Here is an 18815-nt window from a genome sequence, read left to right as displayed (position 1 = left end):
GATGAGTTACCAGTGGCACCTTGCGTGAGAGCGTTTTACAGAGTTACAGGGAGAACCCAACACGACCACACAGCGATTCAGATCCCGCTGTTAAGTGGAGTTCGAGTGGCTCTTTCTAACTGGCAACAAGTGAGCTTTTTAATCTTTGCTAGGTTCGTTTCACAGCCACGCACCTTACTAAAAGGAGTTACTGGCGCAGATGGCTACCGTTCGTTTCGTGCCTCGAAGGACCGCGAACATGACTTCAGTCTTTAATTCTTCAGTCAGCCGTTCACTTCGAAAACTGCGCAGAAGTGCGCAGAAGTGAGTCTAATTGTCCATCATCATCAACCCTTTCTCATTCTGCATTATCTGCTTTTGACTGAGATCCGCAGCTCGCAGTGCCTGTGTTGCACACAAACTGAGAGCCTAGATGTTTCCACGGTCGGTGGTATGCCTTAATACGCGCACACAAAATAAACTGTGTAGTTATGGATTAACCAATGCCAGCGAAGTACGCTATCTCAAGTACTACGACGCAATTCGTGCACCGAGTAGTGTTGTCATGCAGATCAACACTAAGGGTAGCCTCCATCGTGCTTGCGACCTTCACCCTCGAAGAACAGCTTCAACCTTCTGCGCCAGGCGTTTGTTTGGTTGCACTGTATGCTACCCCGTGCAACCGCGTATCTAATATATTTTCTGGCCAAAAGGGGCTTGTAATAAATCCACGCTGAGACCACAAGAACCTTTTCGATGGTTGCTGTTAGCTTTCCTTGCTCCTTACCACTCCCCTAAGGCGACGATAGCAGACTTAAGTATCAATTCAAGGCTCCTCAATCCACTATAATCTGGTGTTGGCAATCTACACGTGCATCTCTGAGACATTAGTGACATGATTTAATGCTAGCCCACACCTTGAGGTGAAATGAGCTTAGAGAAGGCTGTAGCTCATCTGAGAAAGCCAAACCAGCCCCTCACAGCTGCGGAAGTTCACGTTTAATCAACAGCCGTGCACTTGTGACACGAAATTGAATCTAAATTAAAAGGCTGTCTGAAGTAACTCCGAGAAAAGGTGAATTAAGGCACGTGTTACTGCCAGTCTGGACACTCGCACAGGCCACCAAAGCAGTGCTGCATACAGTGGAGCACAAAAATGGCCTTGAGAGGCATGCGCAGTGAGTTTTGGATCTCCAGGGAAAGAATTAAGTAAAAAGAGTATAATTAAAAATAGTAAAACTGTGGAGCTCTGGAAGAAGTTCGGCTCTGAGAGCTCTACAGCAAGCACAACCTCGGGAATACGGCGGCACGTCGAATGCACGTTCTGTCGCTGTCGCCTTTTCTCAATTAAGCTTCTTAAGCCGAAGCTGAAACGTTACACCGCGACCAAAAATGTGAGGTTGCTGCGACTTCAGCTAGGCAACTGTTCACAACGTATAAACAGAGCACAAACCCGAGAAGCAAAAGAAATTAACAAGGCTGCTCTTCTGTAATATTAGTTTACCTGGCAACTTAAACTATGCACTGTAATGAAGAACCTACAAAGTGAAGCTGCTGCCAACTCAGCTAGCTTCAGCTTCAGCTAGATAATATTGCCCAATGAATAATACAACTTTAACAAAGAAAACAAGCACCACAGCAGGCACCATCGAGGTACCTGCTGACCACACTATTAGCTATCACGAGTGATGCAGTGGTTTCTAATCAAGGCCATCGCTTCTTGTCGAGTCCCTGCCGACATTTCTCAAAATTTTGAGCGGTGTATGCCTCCTTTCTGTCTCAACTAGACTGGGCTGATGAACCGAACACGTCAACCGTAATCTGGTGCATGTTCTCCACAATTTGATTCAGTTGGAAGGGCTGGGACCGCCGTGCCTACGCCGTATTTTCAAACTAGCATTCAAGGTTACTCGGTATTTCACCGACCTCTCACCCTTTGCCGTGATGACCTAGCAGAACCACCTCACGGTAGCGGATCTTGGCGCTTTCGTCCGTGCTGCCACACTCCCCATGATCAAGCGGAACGAATAGCTCTACAGTCAAGCTAAGTGGCAACAAATGCATAGATAAACTCCACATAATGTGACAGCGATCTCTTTGCTGTGGACAAAGTATGAATCAGAAGCTACCACAACAACTGTCAGCAATTACCCCGAGCTGAAATCTTTCTATCGGTGCTAATTTGCAGCCACAAAACGCATGAGCAACGCTGCCTAACGTTTGGCATACCCGTAGACTGACTTTTGTCATGATTCCTCCAGCTTGTCCCAGTACGTTCCACGCCGCCCTGGCTCACCCTCCCTTTGTCGCCGAGGAAGGTGCCGTTGGCTGGCTTCTCGTCGTGGATGCTGTTGGCAGAAGGACAGACCAGTGTGAGATCTACAATATCCTGGAACGGCAGAATATTAGAAACGGTGTTCAGTACCTTGTTGGGAGGCGAGACCTACCTGAGGAATGGACCATGCTGCAGACAGCAAATAGCCACAGCGGGTGATGTGCGCTCCTGCGAGCTAGGAACCGCTCGATATGCAGCTATTGGCGGGCCTTACCCACGCGCTCGAACCGTTGTGCGCTACCTCTGCTACCTACTATGCTCATGTTTCCCACTTTCTTCGAATGTCTCTCTGCTCCCGTTTCGAACTTCTGCAGCTTCCCTTTTCCCTTCTCGTTACACCAGAGTTGCTTTCAGGTGTTCGTTCCGTTTCGCGCATATTAGCGGCTCTGCAGCAAGACCAGCGAATGCCAACAAAAGAGGGAGTATGACCGCGCATTTGTACCTCCACATGCATGCAGATCTAACAAGCAGCTATCGGTGCAACGTAATCAATACAGCAAGCAATTGTGCACATACAACTGCACAGACCAGTGAGGTCAGGGACGGAATAAGAAGAAAACCCCGTAGTAATAGTGGTCAAACCAGACACACACAAACAAAAATTGTCTAACGGGAGAAAAATAATGGCAACCATTAGTAGCAAATACATCCAGTCACGGGAGAAAAATATGGATTCGGACGAAAAGAGTGAACATAACGCTTTAGAATAAATGATACAATCAAATAAAGTAGAGCAGGCTTGCACGAAGTCATAAGTACTAAGCGACTGCATGCTAGAAAGGAATTGTCACACGCATACATGAATTAAGCCTGGGTGGCACCAAATTTACTGCTCTGGATTTGGTCTCCTTAAATAGAGATGGCTGCAAGCTATTGTAGTGTGAGCAGCAGCCAGTAGTAGAAGTGGTTGCAATTAGCAGAATAGTTTAATAATGAGCCTTAGACAGACTGGCTCACGAAGGTAGACAGCGTGGAGACGTATGCACAAATGAAGAGATCTCGCCTAATGAGGAAGAGCCTTAACAACACCAGAAGAGGAACAGCAGATGCACAAGGTAGAGCGTCGCAGCTGTGGCGACAGCGGAAATAGCGACTTCCAGCGCAGTAGTAAGAGAAGGAGCAGAAACAATAGCAAGAGCAACAGTACAGCTGCAGCATCGGAAACAGCAGCAGCTACAACTAAAACAGCAAATGCAGCTTCAGCTGTAAAAGCAAAAACCGGGGCCACAATAGCTACAACAGAAAGACCAACAGTCACAGCAGCGGCAACCGCAGGAGCCACAGCAGCAACAACAAACTGAAATGACAAGCACATCAGCAAGCAAAAATCCAGTCACAGCTGTGAATGCACTACCACCGAGCAGCAGCAGCACAGAAACAGAACAAGTGGTATTTGAAATCGCAGTCGCGATCGTAGTTACAACAACAACCACAAATACTAAGGCAGCACGTGCAACAGCAACAACTGCAGCCAAAATAGCGGCAGCTTCGGCTCCCGGCCCACCAACAGCAATCACAGGGCGAGGCTCGATGTAGCTCGCAGTCCAATAGCGTGCAGCCATCCATGGGAGACCAAATCCAGGGCAATGGACGAAACTTCAGAGAGAACGGTTTGCGAGACATGTGCAGAAGGCACGGAAAAAAACGTTTACCGGGGAAGGCTCAATACGTACACAGACAAACTATATTATGAAAGGCTGGGCAAACGCGCGCTTGGCTGCAGTAGGCAACAGATGCTAGCGCGGATATTGCAGTGTTAAGCACTATTGGGACTGCGGCTGCGAAACAACAGGCCGAGACCTATCAACATGGAAGGAAGTTGAAGCGTTGTTGTAGCTGCTAACGGTTTGGGAGGTGCCTAAGATCACGCTGGAAGGGTAGCTACGAAGCAGCCGAAGCAGCCTAGCCTATTAAGGCTAGTGACTTCAAAGCTATTTTGCCGGCTTCAAGGAGGGACGAGGTTTTTTAGCTGCAGCCACTGCTAGAAGGCGAGCCCTACAAGAGGTGGAGCCCCGTCCCCCCTCCGAGAACATCTTTATGGAATCTGTAACTGCGAACACTACTCCTGTCTAGTGTGGCAATTGCAGATCCATCAAAAAAAGTGTTTCCTTAGAAAACTATACTTTCGATAAAATAGAACGGAATCACGCTCCGCAACGGTGAGGCCATAAAAGCAATATTGGCATGCCTCGTCGCAGCAGGGAGGTCAGACTCTATCATGGTCTACAGTGGCGTTGAATATTAAGTAACTACTTAAATTTCGCACGCTGTCGAATCTTGATAGGCAACACAATGCTAAATAAAGAACGTACCATCAGCATTATTGCTGGTGCGGACTGTTTACTACTCCTTGCACAAGAAAGTCATACCATGAGTGCAATTAATTGAAACAGAGATAATGATGAGGAAAGTTAACAAAAAAAAAGAATATGTTGATCCAAAAAAACATCTGGTTGTGGCCCTGCCGAGGCATGGCGCGGGCGGCAAGAGAATGCTGTCAATGGGCTACTCTTGAAATTATTACAAACTATAAAGGGGTCTGTTGACAGCCCTGTGTTTTTCCCAGCTCCATTTTACTGGCATCGGCCTGATGTGATGTATACTAGGCGTCTACCAAAGGCTCCCCACAGACCCAACAGTGACCCTACACATTTGTTTACAAGTCCCGGAGCTACGAGCAGAATAATAATGCCAGTTAGCTGTGCGAATGCACAATTTGAGCTAATTATTTCAGCGAATGAGCAGAGATACTAAAAGTTTAGCCCTAGTAATCCTCACGTAGGCGCAGCATCTCGAGCGTCCACAAGCCACAGCCCCTACTGCACCAGGACATCATTCATGTAAGACGTTTCCCTTCTCTAGAACCGTGATTTCTTCCTGTATTGCATTCTGAAGGCTTCGACAGCTGAAGTTTCAGAGGACAAAAGGTCAAAATGCTTCGCTGTGCTCTCTAGACACGCTTAAGGGGGCCCCGCCTAGGGGCCCCTTGCAATGGTCTCTGTCTGAACCGTCGCTTCTGCCTGCGGCTACGGCTCCATGAGCAACGCACTAGGTTGCACAGGCATCTTAGCACCAAGGTGTTGGCGGGCATGTGTTGTTCCAGATGGGGAAGCTTCTCAGGGGATGGGCTCCGCGTCAATCGCAGCAGCAATATCTGCAGAGGCAGCAGCAGTTTATGCTGCTGCTGGTAGTCCTGTCGGCGTGCTACAGCGGCGTCTCATCAGCAGTGCCAATATTTCTTCGTAATAGGATCGATGCACCGACCGCATGTGCCATCTGCGCTTGCACGGGTCATGGCTTTCCGGCCGCATTTCTGCTGACCACATTTTCAGTGCCTAATAGGAGCAGTGTCAACGGAAATTTCAGAAACTTCATAGGTGTGCCACTGCATAATAGCCACCGTAGATCCTGGGGACGGGACGCCCAACCTTTTTCTTCCCCGTTCACAGACGACCACAGGCTGGCCAAGACCCACTGCACACCATGGGGCAATCTGAGCTCACAGGCTCACGTAAAAGGCTGCAAAGGTGCAACGACATTGCCAATGTGGCGAGATCCGCGTATAGAGGCAGTAGCTCATGGCTCTGCCTTGTGTATGGTCATGAGGGCGCACACCCATCGGTCCCACAGCAGACTGGGGAGGCCCCAATCACATAGAAAGGCTCTTTTAAGGAATCTTGCTACTCAGGCAAGCTCATGTGGAAGCCATTTTTGCCCATGTCACGGTAACTCGCTGTGTATGTGGATTTAGCTCCATCGTTGGTCCTTCGTGTTGCTACCGGCCAGCAGTGCATTTGTACGTTGCCTTATGATGCGTGAACACCGTAGTGACACAATGGCGATAAGTGACGCGTTTGTATTATTCGCAGCTGTTAAGGCATGGTAGCATTACAACGACTGCGGCCAAGGGCCAAGAACTGTGTCGTGTAATGGACGCAAAGCTAATTCTAGCGAAAAAGGGGGGACTTCACAATTACCGTCAGGCTCTCGGATTCTTCTACGACAAGAAACTGACGAGAGAGCTGTTCAAGCATGTAAGCAGCTCCGTCTTAATGGAAAACTGCCATAGCCCCTGCCAACAATTATAGACACAACCGTATCACGTGCATACACCGTAAAACGTATTGACGCATTAGAACCTGTGCTTGTCAAGGTTGGTGAATTAAATTATGGCTGGTGGACGTGCCGCACTTCGGCGTCTTTCGTCAGCAATGTGCAACATTCGTGACACAGGCCCGAGAACGCTTCGCAAGGAGGAACAGCGGATTCTGTAGACGCACGCGGCTGCCGTTTCCCCGTCTGGGTGATGCTTCCAAAATCTGCAAAGTCGAACTCTTGGATTAGTCCATAGCTCGTCACTATTGTGTCTGTGTGTGTTTTACCTGTTGGGGTGCTGATCTTGAGGGACCCGTGAACCTGTTGGTACTCAGTCCGGGTGGCTTGAAAGTGTCCGGACATGGGGATGACAAAGTTTTCTATAGCGTCCTCAAATGAGCAGATTTGGTTGTGGGGTTACTTCATGATTACTATGTAGCGTGTATCCTGTAGTGCACTGGTGGACTTCCAGTACTTTTATGGGCTTTCAAGTAGCGGGTCTCTTGAGATTGTGTGTACGTTGTTCCTCTCGAAAAGACTCAGAACTGCTGTTCTAGTGCGCATAAACATGCAAGTAACGCTGCAAGGGGAGCGCTCACGGCGTTGCACCGGGGCACGCCTGCGAGGGTTTCAGTTGCCCAGTATAGCGTAATTGCAAAACTTTTGGAGCATAGACGCAGTTGAAGGGATTTTACGCAGCTGGGCTCAGATTCGGTGGAAAAGCCACTGGCTCATGGGGCTGTCCGTCGGCGGCGGCCTCATGGCAATCCATTGTCTTGCCACTGCGGCAAAGTAAACTCGGCAATAGCCTTTTTAAAAATACTTCGTGTTCAAGTGTGCAGCTTTTCACTTACTTTAAAAGCTGTACACAGATCGCTCCTTGGTCCTTCCCGTGTCAGTCAACACTAGGCGGAGCCACACTGGTTGCGGTCGCTCAGGTCTGCACATCTTGCCCTTGAAGCAACTGCAGCGAAGCTCCAGCCCGTGAAAAAGAATTATATTTTGGCTAGAAATCTATTCCGAGCGTTCAAAATTGTGGAATATCGCCTAGCAGGTGCGGCGACCCGGGGACCTGGCGCCCGTGACTTTCCCAGGGAGATCCCTGGACATCTACACTCGGGGCGTTGGATTACCATATTCTCGTAGCGCAAAATCATGCAGCCGTGTTCTCATCAGTTTTGCATTTCAATATATTGAGGGGTTATCGGTGCGCCAAGCCTTCTGCAACATTCAGGATTTAATAGTCAGCCGTTCGACCTTTCACCGACGGTCCCTTCCCAAGCGTACTGAGTCGGGCTAGGGTTGCCTCACTGTAGGTCAATAAGGGAGAGCAAATGGCGGTCCTTCCTGAGCTGAAGACTGATAGGCTCCGCATGCAGCTAAGTACCGTAGGCGAAAGATTTGCAGGCTTCAGAACATCCATTGCAGATGATTCGCGCAAGAGGAAACAGGTAGATGAACAGAGATACCAGGCAAGTCCGCTAGCTAGAACAACTGGATTGCGAGATACTGCACTGCGACAACACGGATATTTTACCCAGTGCAATGGCTTCCAGTACTCAGCGTCTGCCCTTGATTTGTATGAGCAGGAAATTAGGGACTCAATAGTGGCCATTGAGAAAACCCTGAATCAAGAGATAAAAAGAAGGGTCGATGCTAACAAGGCGCTTCAACAGATATCTGAGCAGATGGCAAACGAAATGCTGGACAGGCTGCAGCTGCGAATAGTAAAATACATAGAAAGCCTTACGGTGAGCCTAACTTTGAATCTTCTGTGCTTGCAGTACGTAAATAGTGCTACACACGCCAACAGTACCAACTACATTGCAGTATTCTGAAAGTTTGTTCGTAAGTGTGTTCAGCATATTGATCAAGGCGTGGACTTCACTGTGCATGCGTTCTGGCTTTGCGAATGTAATGTGATTGCGTAAAAACTCAGGTGTCGATGGACATGCTAATAACACGATGCGAAAGCCTGGAAAAGGGGCTTGCACAGATGAAGGGAGAGCTGCCCAGCAAGCTTGCGGTAAGCAAAGTGACTGTGCCACAGTTTCTCAACGGCTGTACATGAGCTACAGTTATCTCACTTTCCCTGATGCGCCCGTTAAGCGAGAATACATCTGATGTATTGCATGGCACGCTCTTCTATTCAAGCTGTTTAAGGTAGGGCGCGTGCTGCAGTTTGGGGTCACTCTCAACTGTAGAGCGCGCGTATTCAGACTCACGTCCGCAGGCTCCAACAAGAATGAGGCTATACTATAAAAGGTGATGATTTAATCGTGTACATTTTGCGTCCTCAGCAAGATTTCGCATCTCTCCAGCGGGAAGCAGCGGCACTTCGTCAGGCATTTACGACAGAGACGAAGAGCAAAAATGAGCGTGAAAGTCTTGTGTGCAAGAAGTTTGGGGAAATGCAGCTTCTTGTCGACTCTAAATTTGAGGCTGAGATTGCTGTCCGACAGGAACAGCTCAATCTCATAAAAAGAGAAGTCGAGAGGCTTGTCAAGTAGGTGTATACTTCGTCTCTGCTCCACCAAGTCTGCACTCCCGAATTGAATTCTCTTTTGTCGAACCCGCGCTGTCAATGCATTGAAAAGTGAATTGCTAAATGCAGGGGTGCTATTCCGCAGTCATCTCGGTGGAGAGCCCCGCTGCGTTGCGCTGAGTAGACGAACAAATCGTTGTGACTTTCTTTGTCTGATTAGGGGGGACGAGGCACATGAGCAGTTTCACGCCTTTATCATGGAAGAGTTGATGGCCCTTAAGAACGGATTGGCCCTCGCCACGCAGGCAAGGGAACAGTCGGACGATGAGATCATACAGGTACGGAAACAAATCATGGTTGTCTGTATACACTTAGCAGTGTGTAGTAAAGTAGCACGTAGAATATAGTGCCGAAATATGTTGTGTACCACTTAGCCCCTGTTTGATGAAGAAATCGCCTCAGAGCATAAAACTCTGCCTATGTTGATAGGGTTCCCCATAGCACGCCACCGTGGTGAAAATTCATCCGTTTTGGTGCCAGCCGTCACTAAATTGTTGGTTTTGCGTCACTGAAGTGTATATGTGTATTCAGGCGATCAATCAGTACACCACAGCACTCCAGAAAGGTCTACGAAGCATTAATGCGCTGTAGTATTCAACTGTACAGTGCAGCATCTTGTTCAGTGGAGCGAGCATTCACACAAGAGCACATTTGCGCATGAATGCTTTTGCTTCGATGCGGAAAATGCTCTTGTTTACGTGATGCCTACTGATCCTTGAGGCAGGTGCGAAGTTCTGTGTGCTACCCGCGAATTATTGGGCCGTTTGCTATTTTCCTGTGCACTGTCAAAAGCAGCTGCGTATGACCTTGCGCTTTGCTTTCATGTAGTTGCCCGAGATGCTGCTAGGCGGGCGAAGTTACTGTATACGTAGTAAATCGCCGTGTATCTGGCTATACATTGTACGGTATACGTCATAAAACACAGTAAGGCAGCTCGAGACAGCTCGTTAAATTCAGGTTCAAGAAGTCGCTCGCACTGCCGGCCGTAGAGGCATTCCGGAGAGCCCAAGAGCCCGTAGGCAACAGGGCGAGTCTCGGGTCTTCGAGCTGTTGCGTGAGGATAGGTTTTGCTCATAGTCTGAGCCTTGATGCCTATGCGAAGTAGTTTAAACATGCAATATAGGCTTAATGCACAGCACTTGTAGAATACCTGGTGTGACACGTCATGCATGATGAATGGTGAGTCGAGTGGTCCACGCCACCTCGGCAGCTACGCGCCGGTACGGTCGATATAGAATGATCAGGCAAGTCTAACTTGCTGATAAATTCTGTTGAAAAGATCTCCCAGACATAAAAAGGAAACTTAAAGCTACTGGGATCCACAAGAACTCTTGCAGCCTGCACGGGAGTACGAGTAGGCGCCGCCGCCGCGCGAGCCTGAATAGGCACTGGAAAGCGCTTCCCATAAACCAAATCTCCAGTATCCTACAAAGTTTGTGGTGTAGAAATACCACTGGAATCTCCCTTCTGCAAATATTGCGCCGGATACTAAGTTTCAACAGGACAGCGTACAAGGAGAAGGGATGAAGTGGTGGTGGTTCGTGGTTCTGCAGGGCGCGGCTGTGTGGCTCGCAGTACTGCAACGGTCTCTGGGCTTGCAAGTGTTACTCTACCACTTGCAGCTTTACCTAGTTTCAAGCCCAAAGTTTCGAAATTGAGAGGACACAGAGTAATACTTTCTAGTCCACAGCTGGAATTTTCGCCTGCACCCATTCCATTGCCTCGTCAGAACCAAGGCTGAAGCAGCTACACTCTCGAGTGCAGTGGACCAACACTGACCGGAAATCCAAAGACTAGATAGGATGGAGAAATCCACATATCCTTCGCCTTTCCCGGCTTATACCGAGACGTATCTGACTCCCGATGGCTACGTCCAAGGTGAGTCCTGTCGTCAGCCACTCATTCCTCCTTAGGAACGGCTGCGAAGACGTCTGTGGACCGGTTTTAGATGCCTTACTGCAGTATTAAACGTCTCTTGTTTAAATCCCGTTCACTCACAAGTATTCGACTGTCATATGGCCATGCACGCACTTTCAGGCTTAGTACACCCTCAGTGGGTCCAGAGAGCTGGCAGTTAGGCCTTCAGTCTGCAGCTTCGCCGCTTCGGAAGCCCAGTTGAGCCCAGCTATGAGTAATCAGAGTGGACTGCTTCGCTGCGTTTTTCCTTCGACGCTCAGGTAACAGCAATGTGAGCAACATGGCGTACTACGCAGGCGGCCCGGATCCGACGCAGACTTGCGCTCCGTCAGCAAGTGAGCACATCTTCCATAGCGACGACATCGAAGTCCACCAATTCGATCCTATGCCAGCCTACGATTATGTGCCCACTACTTCACCCCCGCTCTACCAACCCGCTGTTGGAAGCTTGGGCTTCCCTTACCAGGACCCAAACATGCAGACATTCTGCCACGCATTTGGCAGTGATTTCGCGTTTTACAATACAGCTGGTGGTAGTGGAATGCCACAAGGCTACCACATCGCGATGCAAGGGTTTCCAGAGGCAGCTGAAGCTCGTAAAGCCATAAAGAAGGAAATACCGACGCCGCCTTCTATGGTGGAAAATGCACAATCCAAAAAGACCCAGAAGAGGAAGTCGATTGCATGCTGCTGAAGAACCACCATAGACGCAAAAATTTTTAACACCAGGCCTGAAATTCCTAATTTTTACATGGTAATAGGGGCTTAAGGCGTTGGCTGCCCCCCGAAGTGCTCTCCAGTGCACTTCACTAGAAAGCACTGCCCAACTGTATAGACGCTTTTTTCTTGCTCCAACCCCTCAGGACAACTCGTTTCGGGTATCCGTTTGGACAATAGTTGCTGCAAGCAACACACGGCTACTGGGAAACAGTAGAAACCGAATCTGAGAGTTTTTGCCACGTGGTGTATGCGGTCAGCTGCATAGGCCCCTGTTTCTGAATTCTCGCGATAATTTCGAGAGGCCCTTTGGAACATAGATAAGTCCACTGAGTAACATTTGTTTCAACCGATGGTCACTTTCTGGGGTGCGCTCGGCCTCCATGGGCGCTTTTCTCCCAGCAAGACCCATTGTAGCTAAGCGGATGCTGATACTCTATACGGCTGCCCGCTACCAAAATTTGTACACAAAAGAAGCACAGCTATGCTTCTGTCATCGGCAACGTGGAGGTTGGCGACAACGACGCCGCCTCTCGTGGCCAGTCACAGCTTTGCCGGTGGCTGACGCACAGCTCTTATTCACAGAAGGCGCGACAACAAGCCGTATACAGGAATGCCAGTTGTACTGGGAACCAGTTTCCAGTTGCCGTGCGAAGTTCGCACGGAGTCAGATGCACCGTGGGTACGCTCTGCTGCGCATCTCTATGCAGGCGGAGCAATACATTTACTTCAATAAAAACAAGTGACAATATGCTACACACAAATTTACTTTTTACGTGTATGACGAATCTTCAGGAACGCAGAGATGCCTCGAAATTTATGACTTCTTCCTCCGTCCCGCAGCAGAATGCTGTGCGGTGGTCCATTGTTTCAAGCGCCTGAAAGCAGCACGCCAAGAAACACAGCGAATAGGAGATACCAGTTGTCAACGCCTGGCAGTACATCTCCGTTCGATTCGTCTTAACACAGGCTTCCAGGCTCATTCCGCCGCAGAATACCGCAGACTGCTAATGAACCCATGTGAACACGACCCTGACCCTACCACATCAAGCGCTGAGCGTTTGCCGTTGCTCGAACGCCCCCCAGCAGCCTCAACAATAAATGCAATAGGAGCTACTTCAAATGCAAGGCGGAGTTTTGCCGGAGCTCCGTCGCTTGCCGGGTTGCAGAACACTCCGTGCCCCTTCACAAACAGTTGATAAACGTCCGGGCCGAGGCCACCTGGCAGCAGAAAGCAAAGACAACATGCGAGCGCCCGGCCTCTCAAAAGTGCATGCAAGTGAGCACATCGAATTGAACTGTGTTCTTCACTATCCTCCTCCTGAAATCTTTGCCTGAGAAACACACTAAGCATTACACACCTGTGTATCTGAGTGTGTACTTTTTCTCCATCCACTGTTGCACCATTTTCTGATAGGCCGGCAGATCCTGCGCAGCTCTAAGGTTTGCAGGAGAGAATATTTTCGCTCCGTTCTTCTTAATGCAACAAGGGCCCCTCAAAATAACAGGTGCTCCACCTTCTGCATCTAGTTGAAGGTCAACAGTGATGCCGCATAGAGACAGCAGAGCAGTTGTTCGTGGCCCGTATATAACCAGCACCGCAGCCACCTGCTGACGGCCTGCATCAGGCAACACACGCCTAGGTGGACGCTTGCCGCTTAATTCAATATCTTGCTGCGGCAGTCTTCAACACGCTGCGCATAGAATTCAACAATTGTCTAGCGCTGGCAGCGGGCAGCACATAGTAGGCACGAAAAACAACGACTGTTGTACTCAAGCACTAGCAGAGGAAGACTCCCACCAGTGGAATTGATGAGCGTATCTGGTCCGTTCCACTGCAGTCCGTTTTCTCCGATTCGCCAAATGCCGAAGATCGATGCGACGCTCCAGTTGCAGTCAATTATGCTGCTACCGTCCAACGGGTCCCAACAGACGACAAGCGATCCATTAGCATTAACTTCCTGAATACCAGGAAAGAGCTTTGAAGAGGCAGGGATAAAATATTTGATGGCTTTTTGCGCAACGCCCGTTTCGTCGGTAATCAACAATGTATCCAAACCAGCGGTTTCGGTCTCGAGCACGAAAGGAAAACAAGCCTAACGGCAAGTGGGGAGAGAACAACCTAGGGACATAGTTGCTAACCTGTAACGCTGTTTCTTCTTCACTGCTAATGGCTCTAACGACTGAGCATCTGTTTGCCCAATCCCTTAGCTGACGCTCCGCCAAAAGGTCAACGGAGAGTTGTTCCTCTCCAAAGCTGTTGCTGGTGCCCGACTTAGTGACCTTCGTGGAACGCAGTGCCTTGCTTATACACCCTTTGATTTCCCCGGTACACGGACGATGAACGCATACAAACACAAAGGCACGAACTGAAAAATAACCCAGAAGGCATCGTCTGCGCCTGCATGTTCTCCTATTCCCTCAGTCCCGCCCAGGGCACAAATAAGGCGCATAGTCTGGCGTGCTTAGGAAACATTTGCTTACCGCAAGCTTCGAACAGCTTTGGAAGCGCAGACCTTAGATCTGCGTGTACGGACAATCGGTCCAGGAGTTCCTGTAATGTCAGCCCAGCAAAGTCCGCCTCTTTTCCCGTCATTTTTGCGTTATGATTCGAGGAGAACGACTGAATCGGATATCCTCCTGCGAAGTGCGCCCTCCCGCGGTCCTCTGGGTTGGGTGGGACGACAAGCGCAAAAGCAGTGATGTTGCTCTAGTAAGTGGTTAGTGAAGCGTTTGGTGTAAGCAGCATTCGATGCTTCCATGACATTTTCTACATTAAACTGTGAAATAAACGTTCAGCACGCCAGTTTGGACGCTTGCAGGGCTCTGCATTGTAAATGCAGGGCCCCGCCGCTAAACCAGAAGACGAGTAGCTGTCTTACGAGCTCGGCCTCTTCTGTCTAAGCACCTAATAGTATTAGTTAGGGAAAATAGTCACTTGACAAGGCAACGGACAGTGTTCGTCAGATGGGACTTATTTAGCGTCCTGTCTACTCCTAGGGTAGTTCTTTGTAGTTCTTTGAGGGCCCTCGTTTTTCGGCGTTTCATAAGGGTCGTCTTGGCTCATTCTGCACTCCTTGGTTTGTCCACTAGATTATAAATGGAATCTTGAGTACTGGGATGAACTCAACAGCAAATGTGGGCCCAATGGCCTCCGAATCCCCTCTTAGGGACCTGCATGACAGGCTGAACGAACTACTGGAAAAGAATCATAACAAAAGCAAGCCGTGGCTTGGGTGGCCCACTACATGGGAGGGACTAAGGTTATCTCATGACCAAACTATCCTAAGGGAGTACTTAACAAGCCCAGACATTCACAGGGGAAAACTTGAAGAAGTACGTTCCACAATGTTAGCGCTCAAGCGTGTTCCAGTTGCTATTATTCAACCAGAAACAAGTGGATGCGAAAACGACGAAGGAACTGCTGCCCTTTTTACAGCGCCTTTCGGACTGCTGTGTTCAAGTTGCCATGGCGTAGGGGAAAATTTTACGCAGCGCCAGATTACGGCGTTTGCATCTGCCTGAACATTGTGGCGAGCTGCTTTTCTCCGTTCGAAAGTTTTGAGCTTTTTTCTTCAGGTCAGGCGACAGTTTCTGAGGGTTGTAACCGAGAGGGGTCTTGCAAAGCCGGGGGCGGCAGTTTTCCTTGAAGGAGGAACAACGGATGAGTGGATGCTATACTCTTGTCAGTATTTTTTCTCCAGTAGCAGTTTGTGTTGTCTCACAGCCATGTGTGATCACCGTTCCGAGCATTTTTTTACTGTCTATCAGTTTTGGTGTTATTAGTGAGAACGCACGTTGTATTAGCCCGCGGCAGCAGGCAGAGACAGTCTGGCCTGGAATTACAGGCGCTGCTGATGCCAGGACAGAGAATTCCTACCGCACATCGGATCAGCAACAGGCATGTGTTAGTCTGCCTCAGCTGACTGCAACAAGGCGGCCTTCAGGCAGGAGGCATTCTTTCAGCATTTAGTCGGAGTAAATGAGCCTGACATCTATGCGGCATTTGTTTTAAGCTCACACGAGCTCCTGCTCTTTATACCAAAGATACCGGCAGATGCCCTCAGGTGCTTTTCTTCACGTTAGTGACCAGATCCGCTTTTCGCATGTATTTGGTATGCACCAGACTGAAACAAAGTGCTTGTAACAGCCCCACTTTGTTCACAGGTTCATGGGCCCTCCGAAAGATGCGAACTTTTACCGCAGCCGCTATGCAGTAACAGATGCTATTGCGGTGGAAGCGATCAGCGACGTGGAGGCAGAGCTGCAGGTCAGAAGCGCAGTCGACTCTCCTGACGCTTGTTCATGCGGACGTTTGTCGGCACCACTGTTTCTTCGAGTGCACTGCATGGTGCAGCGTTGTTGGCTCCGTCTGAGGCAGAGCACGAGGCATTGACAGAAGAGGGAGCAGCACGAACGCACGGCCGCGAATATGTGTCGTTTTTCCAATGAGACGTCTCTTTGCGCTGTGATTTTCGCAGAGACGAGGTGTACGAACGGTCCACGTGCTGAAAGGGGTCAACTCTGACAGCGGAAGGCCTGTGGCACCTCCGAAGGCTCTCAATAGTTTCTCATCTTTCACAGTTGACTGCTCAGCTCTTTATGATATTCTTGTGGAATGCAGACTCTGCAAGGTAGCCTTTATTTCCTAGTCATGGCAGCACAACTCCCACTTCAGGACGCGCCTCTAACTCTCCTTATCAGTGGTTTATCGTCTGGCTGAAGTCGTTTGCACTGTCCGAATTAGGACCTTTTGTAGAATGCTCAGAAGCTGAAGCTTCCTCCACGCCTGCAGCGTGAAGGGATTCTCTGATATTTAGGTTCGCGTGATGGTTTGCCTTGGTTCTGAAGTTGAAGCTTCTCAGCTGAACTGAGTTCTACACGGCAAGCTTCTGTGCTCAACTTGCAGACGCCTCTTGAGGCTGAGTACTTGGCCGCTGCCTGCCTATGCTCATCCCAAGCCCACTGTTTTGTCGCACGGAATATTCGGCCCGGAATGGTAGAGGGACAAGCAGAAGCAATATTCAAGGCCTATGTTGGTTTTGTAGGGGGAGCCCGACATGTGGCTTATGATTGTATTTGCTGGTGAGCTTCCGCTGTCTGCAAAATCTCTGAATGCTAGGCATTGCCATCTATCTGTGCGCAGACATACCATCTTTGAACAAATTTAGAAGGTAATGCATTCGTACAAGCACTCGCCCGTTTGCTTGTCACGTCTTCTTTTAGTGTTGATGTGTCTTGCAGTAGCTGTGCTCATTGATTTGCATTGTGGCTGTGCATCTGCTAAGTGCTGGAGAGAACGCATCCATCCTCCATTACGGTCATGCTGGCCGTCCGAACGACGGATCTATTAAAGACAACGATTTGCTGCTATTTGATATGGTGGGCAGTTACTTTGTTGAGCTACCGTGTGTTTAAGTGGATGGGGAGACCCAGGCTTTAATGAATATAAGGGCACATAAAGCAGGGTCTGCAGAGCAGTACGGCTTGTTCCTAGTTGCACAAGGCTGCCCACTGTGCTGACTGTAGACATAGAACGCGTATGTGGCATTGTCTGGTACGCTTCTAGGGTGGAGATTACAACGGCTACGCCACAGACATTACGCTCACGTATCCTTCGAACGGAATTTTCACAGAAACTCAAAAGGCGATATATGAAGCAGTGCTAGATGCACAGAATAGCGTGATTGAGCGCATGCGTCCTGGCGTGGAGTGGACGGAGCTTCATAGATTAGCAGAGCTGGTTATTCTTAAACATCTCAAGGTCAGAAACGACACGTGGTGGTAGTGAAATGTGCTTCCCAGCAGTACCGTTGATTCAGTTCAGTGGGCCTTAGCAACGTTTTGCCCCGGCCTGCACAGCTCCGGGAAATTGTTTAGAGCAACTTGAAGCACTGATCCTTTTAGTTTTTGTGCATATCATACGCGTTGTTGTGGGTCGATTCAAAGGGAGGAGTACAGGACAATGACGCATTCTAGCCAATTTTTGCTGTGGTTTTCTCCCTTACTGCACACTTCTCAGTCACTAAGAATTCTCGTTGGGTCTCTAGAGGACTGTGTAGCCGCCAATTTGGGGTCTATCTTCATGCCGCATGGCCTGGGTCACTTTATGGGTATGGACACTCATGATGTAGGAGGCTTTACTCCATCTTCTCCCCCTAGTGACCTCCCTGGTCTCCGATACCTTCGCACGACCAGGACCTTGGAGGAAGGCATGTGTATTACTGTTGAACCAGGTAAGGTCAGGGGTAGCACAGATTTTCGAAAGCTCAGCTTCTGCAGGACTACTGCTCTCGTTGTTCCATATCTGTTGGTATGGCTGGACGAATGGACAGAAACGAATGTTGAGGAAGGAAAGTCCAGTTCCTCCTGTTCCGCATTCGGTCTCCACTCAGGATGCTACTTTGTGGACCACTTATTGAAGCAAGCCGCCAAGAATGCTTCCCAAGCGCAGTGAGCGCCTCGCAGGAAAGCATGCAGTAACTACTGCCTAGCTTCTACACACACGTGTTAGTTGCATGTAAAGTGTTTCCTAACTTATTCACCACTAGATGTGTTTCCCTCGGCTCCGACTTCAGTTTATTGGACTTCGAGGTCATTGAGAAATACAAATCCGTAGGAGGTGTGCGGCTCGAAGATGACGTGCTAATTACCAGAAATGGTGTCCGCAATTTAACGGTCAGCCCCTGTCGTTACGCCCAAAACGTTTCATAGACCTACTCCAGTTTGTTTCGACGGCACCTACGCCAGGGTACATGGACTGATCCTTTCTTGTGGGCTTGAACTGGGGTGAAGGGTGATGCCCACGTTTTGTGTGGAAGGTGATGCCCATGCTTTTTCAGGTTGTGCCTCGGTCAGTGAGCGAAGTTGAAGAGCTCCTGCATCTGCGTGTCTAGACTGATGGGCACTGTGCGTAGCAGCTGCGATTTACACGGAACGCCGAACGTAGCCTCTCGTTAGCTTTGTTGTGCTTGGCTGGGTGATCCCAAGATTTACCCATCCAGTCACCAACCTTCCCAGGAAGCTCTGTATATTTGAAAAATCCTGCCAAATTTAGTCTGCGTTAGTAAAAATGTACAGAGGATAGAGATGGGTAGGGAAAAAACACTTTCGTGGATAACTGCGAAATGGCCTCTCCGTATACCAGCAAAATGGCCTCCCCGTGTACCGCACGGAGGACGGCGAATGGCACAGCCGCATCTTCGCACTACGCCAAAAGAAATGGAA

General features: G+C 49.3%; 4 protein-coding genes across 4 annotated transcripts; 3 read left to right on the top strand and 1 right to left on the bottom strand.

The window, feature by feature from the left end:
- Window positions 1–5797: 5797 nt before the first annotated feature.
- Window positions 5798–9545, top strand: ENH_00022730 (SF-assemblin, putative; the record flags this gene model as incomplete). Its single annotated transcript, XM_013584563.1, has 8 exons — window positions 5798–5905; window positions 6184–6348; window positions 7726–7860; window positions 7999–8160; window positions 8349–8435; window positions 8710–8915; window positions 9115–9232; window positions 9486–9545. The coding sequence occupies 8 exons, from the start codon at window positions 5798–5800 to the stop codon at window positions 9543–9545; spliced, it is 1041 nt and encodes a 346-aa protein (XP_013440017.1).
- A 1211-nt stretch (window positions 9546–10756) lies between these two features.
- ENH_00022720 (hypothetical protein, conserved) lies at window positions 10757–11565 on the top strand (the record flags this gene model as incomplete). Its single annotated transcript, XM_013584562.1, has 2 exons — window positions 10757–10832; window positions 11132–11565. The coding sequence occupies 2 exons, from the start codon at window positions 10757–10759 to the stop codon at window positions 11563–11565; spliced, it is 510 nt and encodes a 169-aa protein (XP_013440016.1).
- Window positions 11566–12379: 814 nt separating this feature from the next.
- Window positions 12380–14184, bottom strand: ENH_00022710 (sedoheptulose-1,7 bisphosphatase, putative; the record flags this gene model as incomplete). The annotated part of the gene is made up of 6 exons (XM_013584561.1): window positions 12380–12466; window positions 12631–12809; window positions 12950–13207; window positions 13390–13549; window positions 13731–13903; window positions 14073–14184. 6 exons carry the CDS (start codon window positions 14182–14184, stop codon window positions 12380–12382), a joined length of 969 nt encoding a protein of 322 aa, XP_013440015.1.
- A 551-nt stretch (window positions 14185–14735) lies between these two features.
- Window positions 14736–18484, top strand: ENH_00022700 (prolidase, putative; the record flags this gene model as incomplete). Its single annotated transcript, XM_013584560.1, has 12 exons — window positions 14736–14924; window positions 15168–15273; window positions 15511–15655; window positions 15756–15889; window positions 16077–16222; window positions 16498–16673; window positions 16877–16970; window positions 17158–17352; window positions 17611–17824; window positions 17984–18041; window positions 18167–18266; window positions 18431–18484. 12 exons carry the CDS (start codon window positions 14736–14738, stop codon window positions 18482–18484), a joined length of 1611 nt encoding a protein of 536 aa, XP_013440014.1.
- Window positions 18485–18815: the final 331 nt, after the last annotated feature.

The sequence above is a fragment of the Eimeria necatrix genome, genomic scaffold, assembly GCF_000499385.1.
Source record: "Eimeria necatrix Houghton genomic scaffold, Enh_scaff17, whole genome shotgun sequence".
In the NCBI taxonomy this organism is placed as follows: Eukaryota; Apicomplexa; class Conoidasida; order Eucoccidiorida; family Eimeriidae; genus Eimeria; species Eimeria necatrix.
Note: the sequence above shows the minus strand (reverse complement) of the source record. Positions and strands in the feature narration are given on the sequence as shown.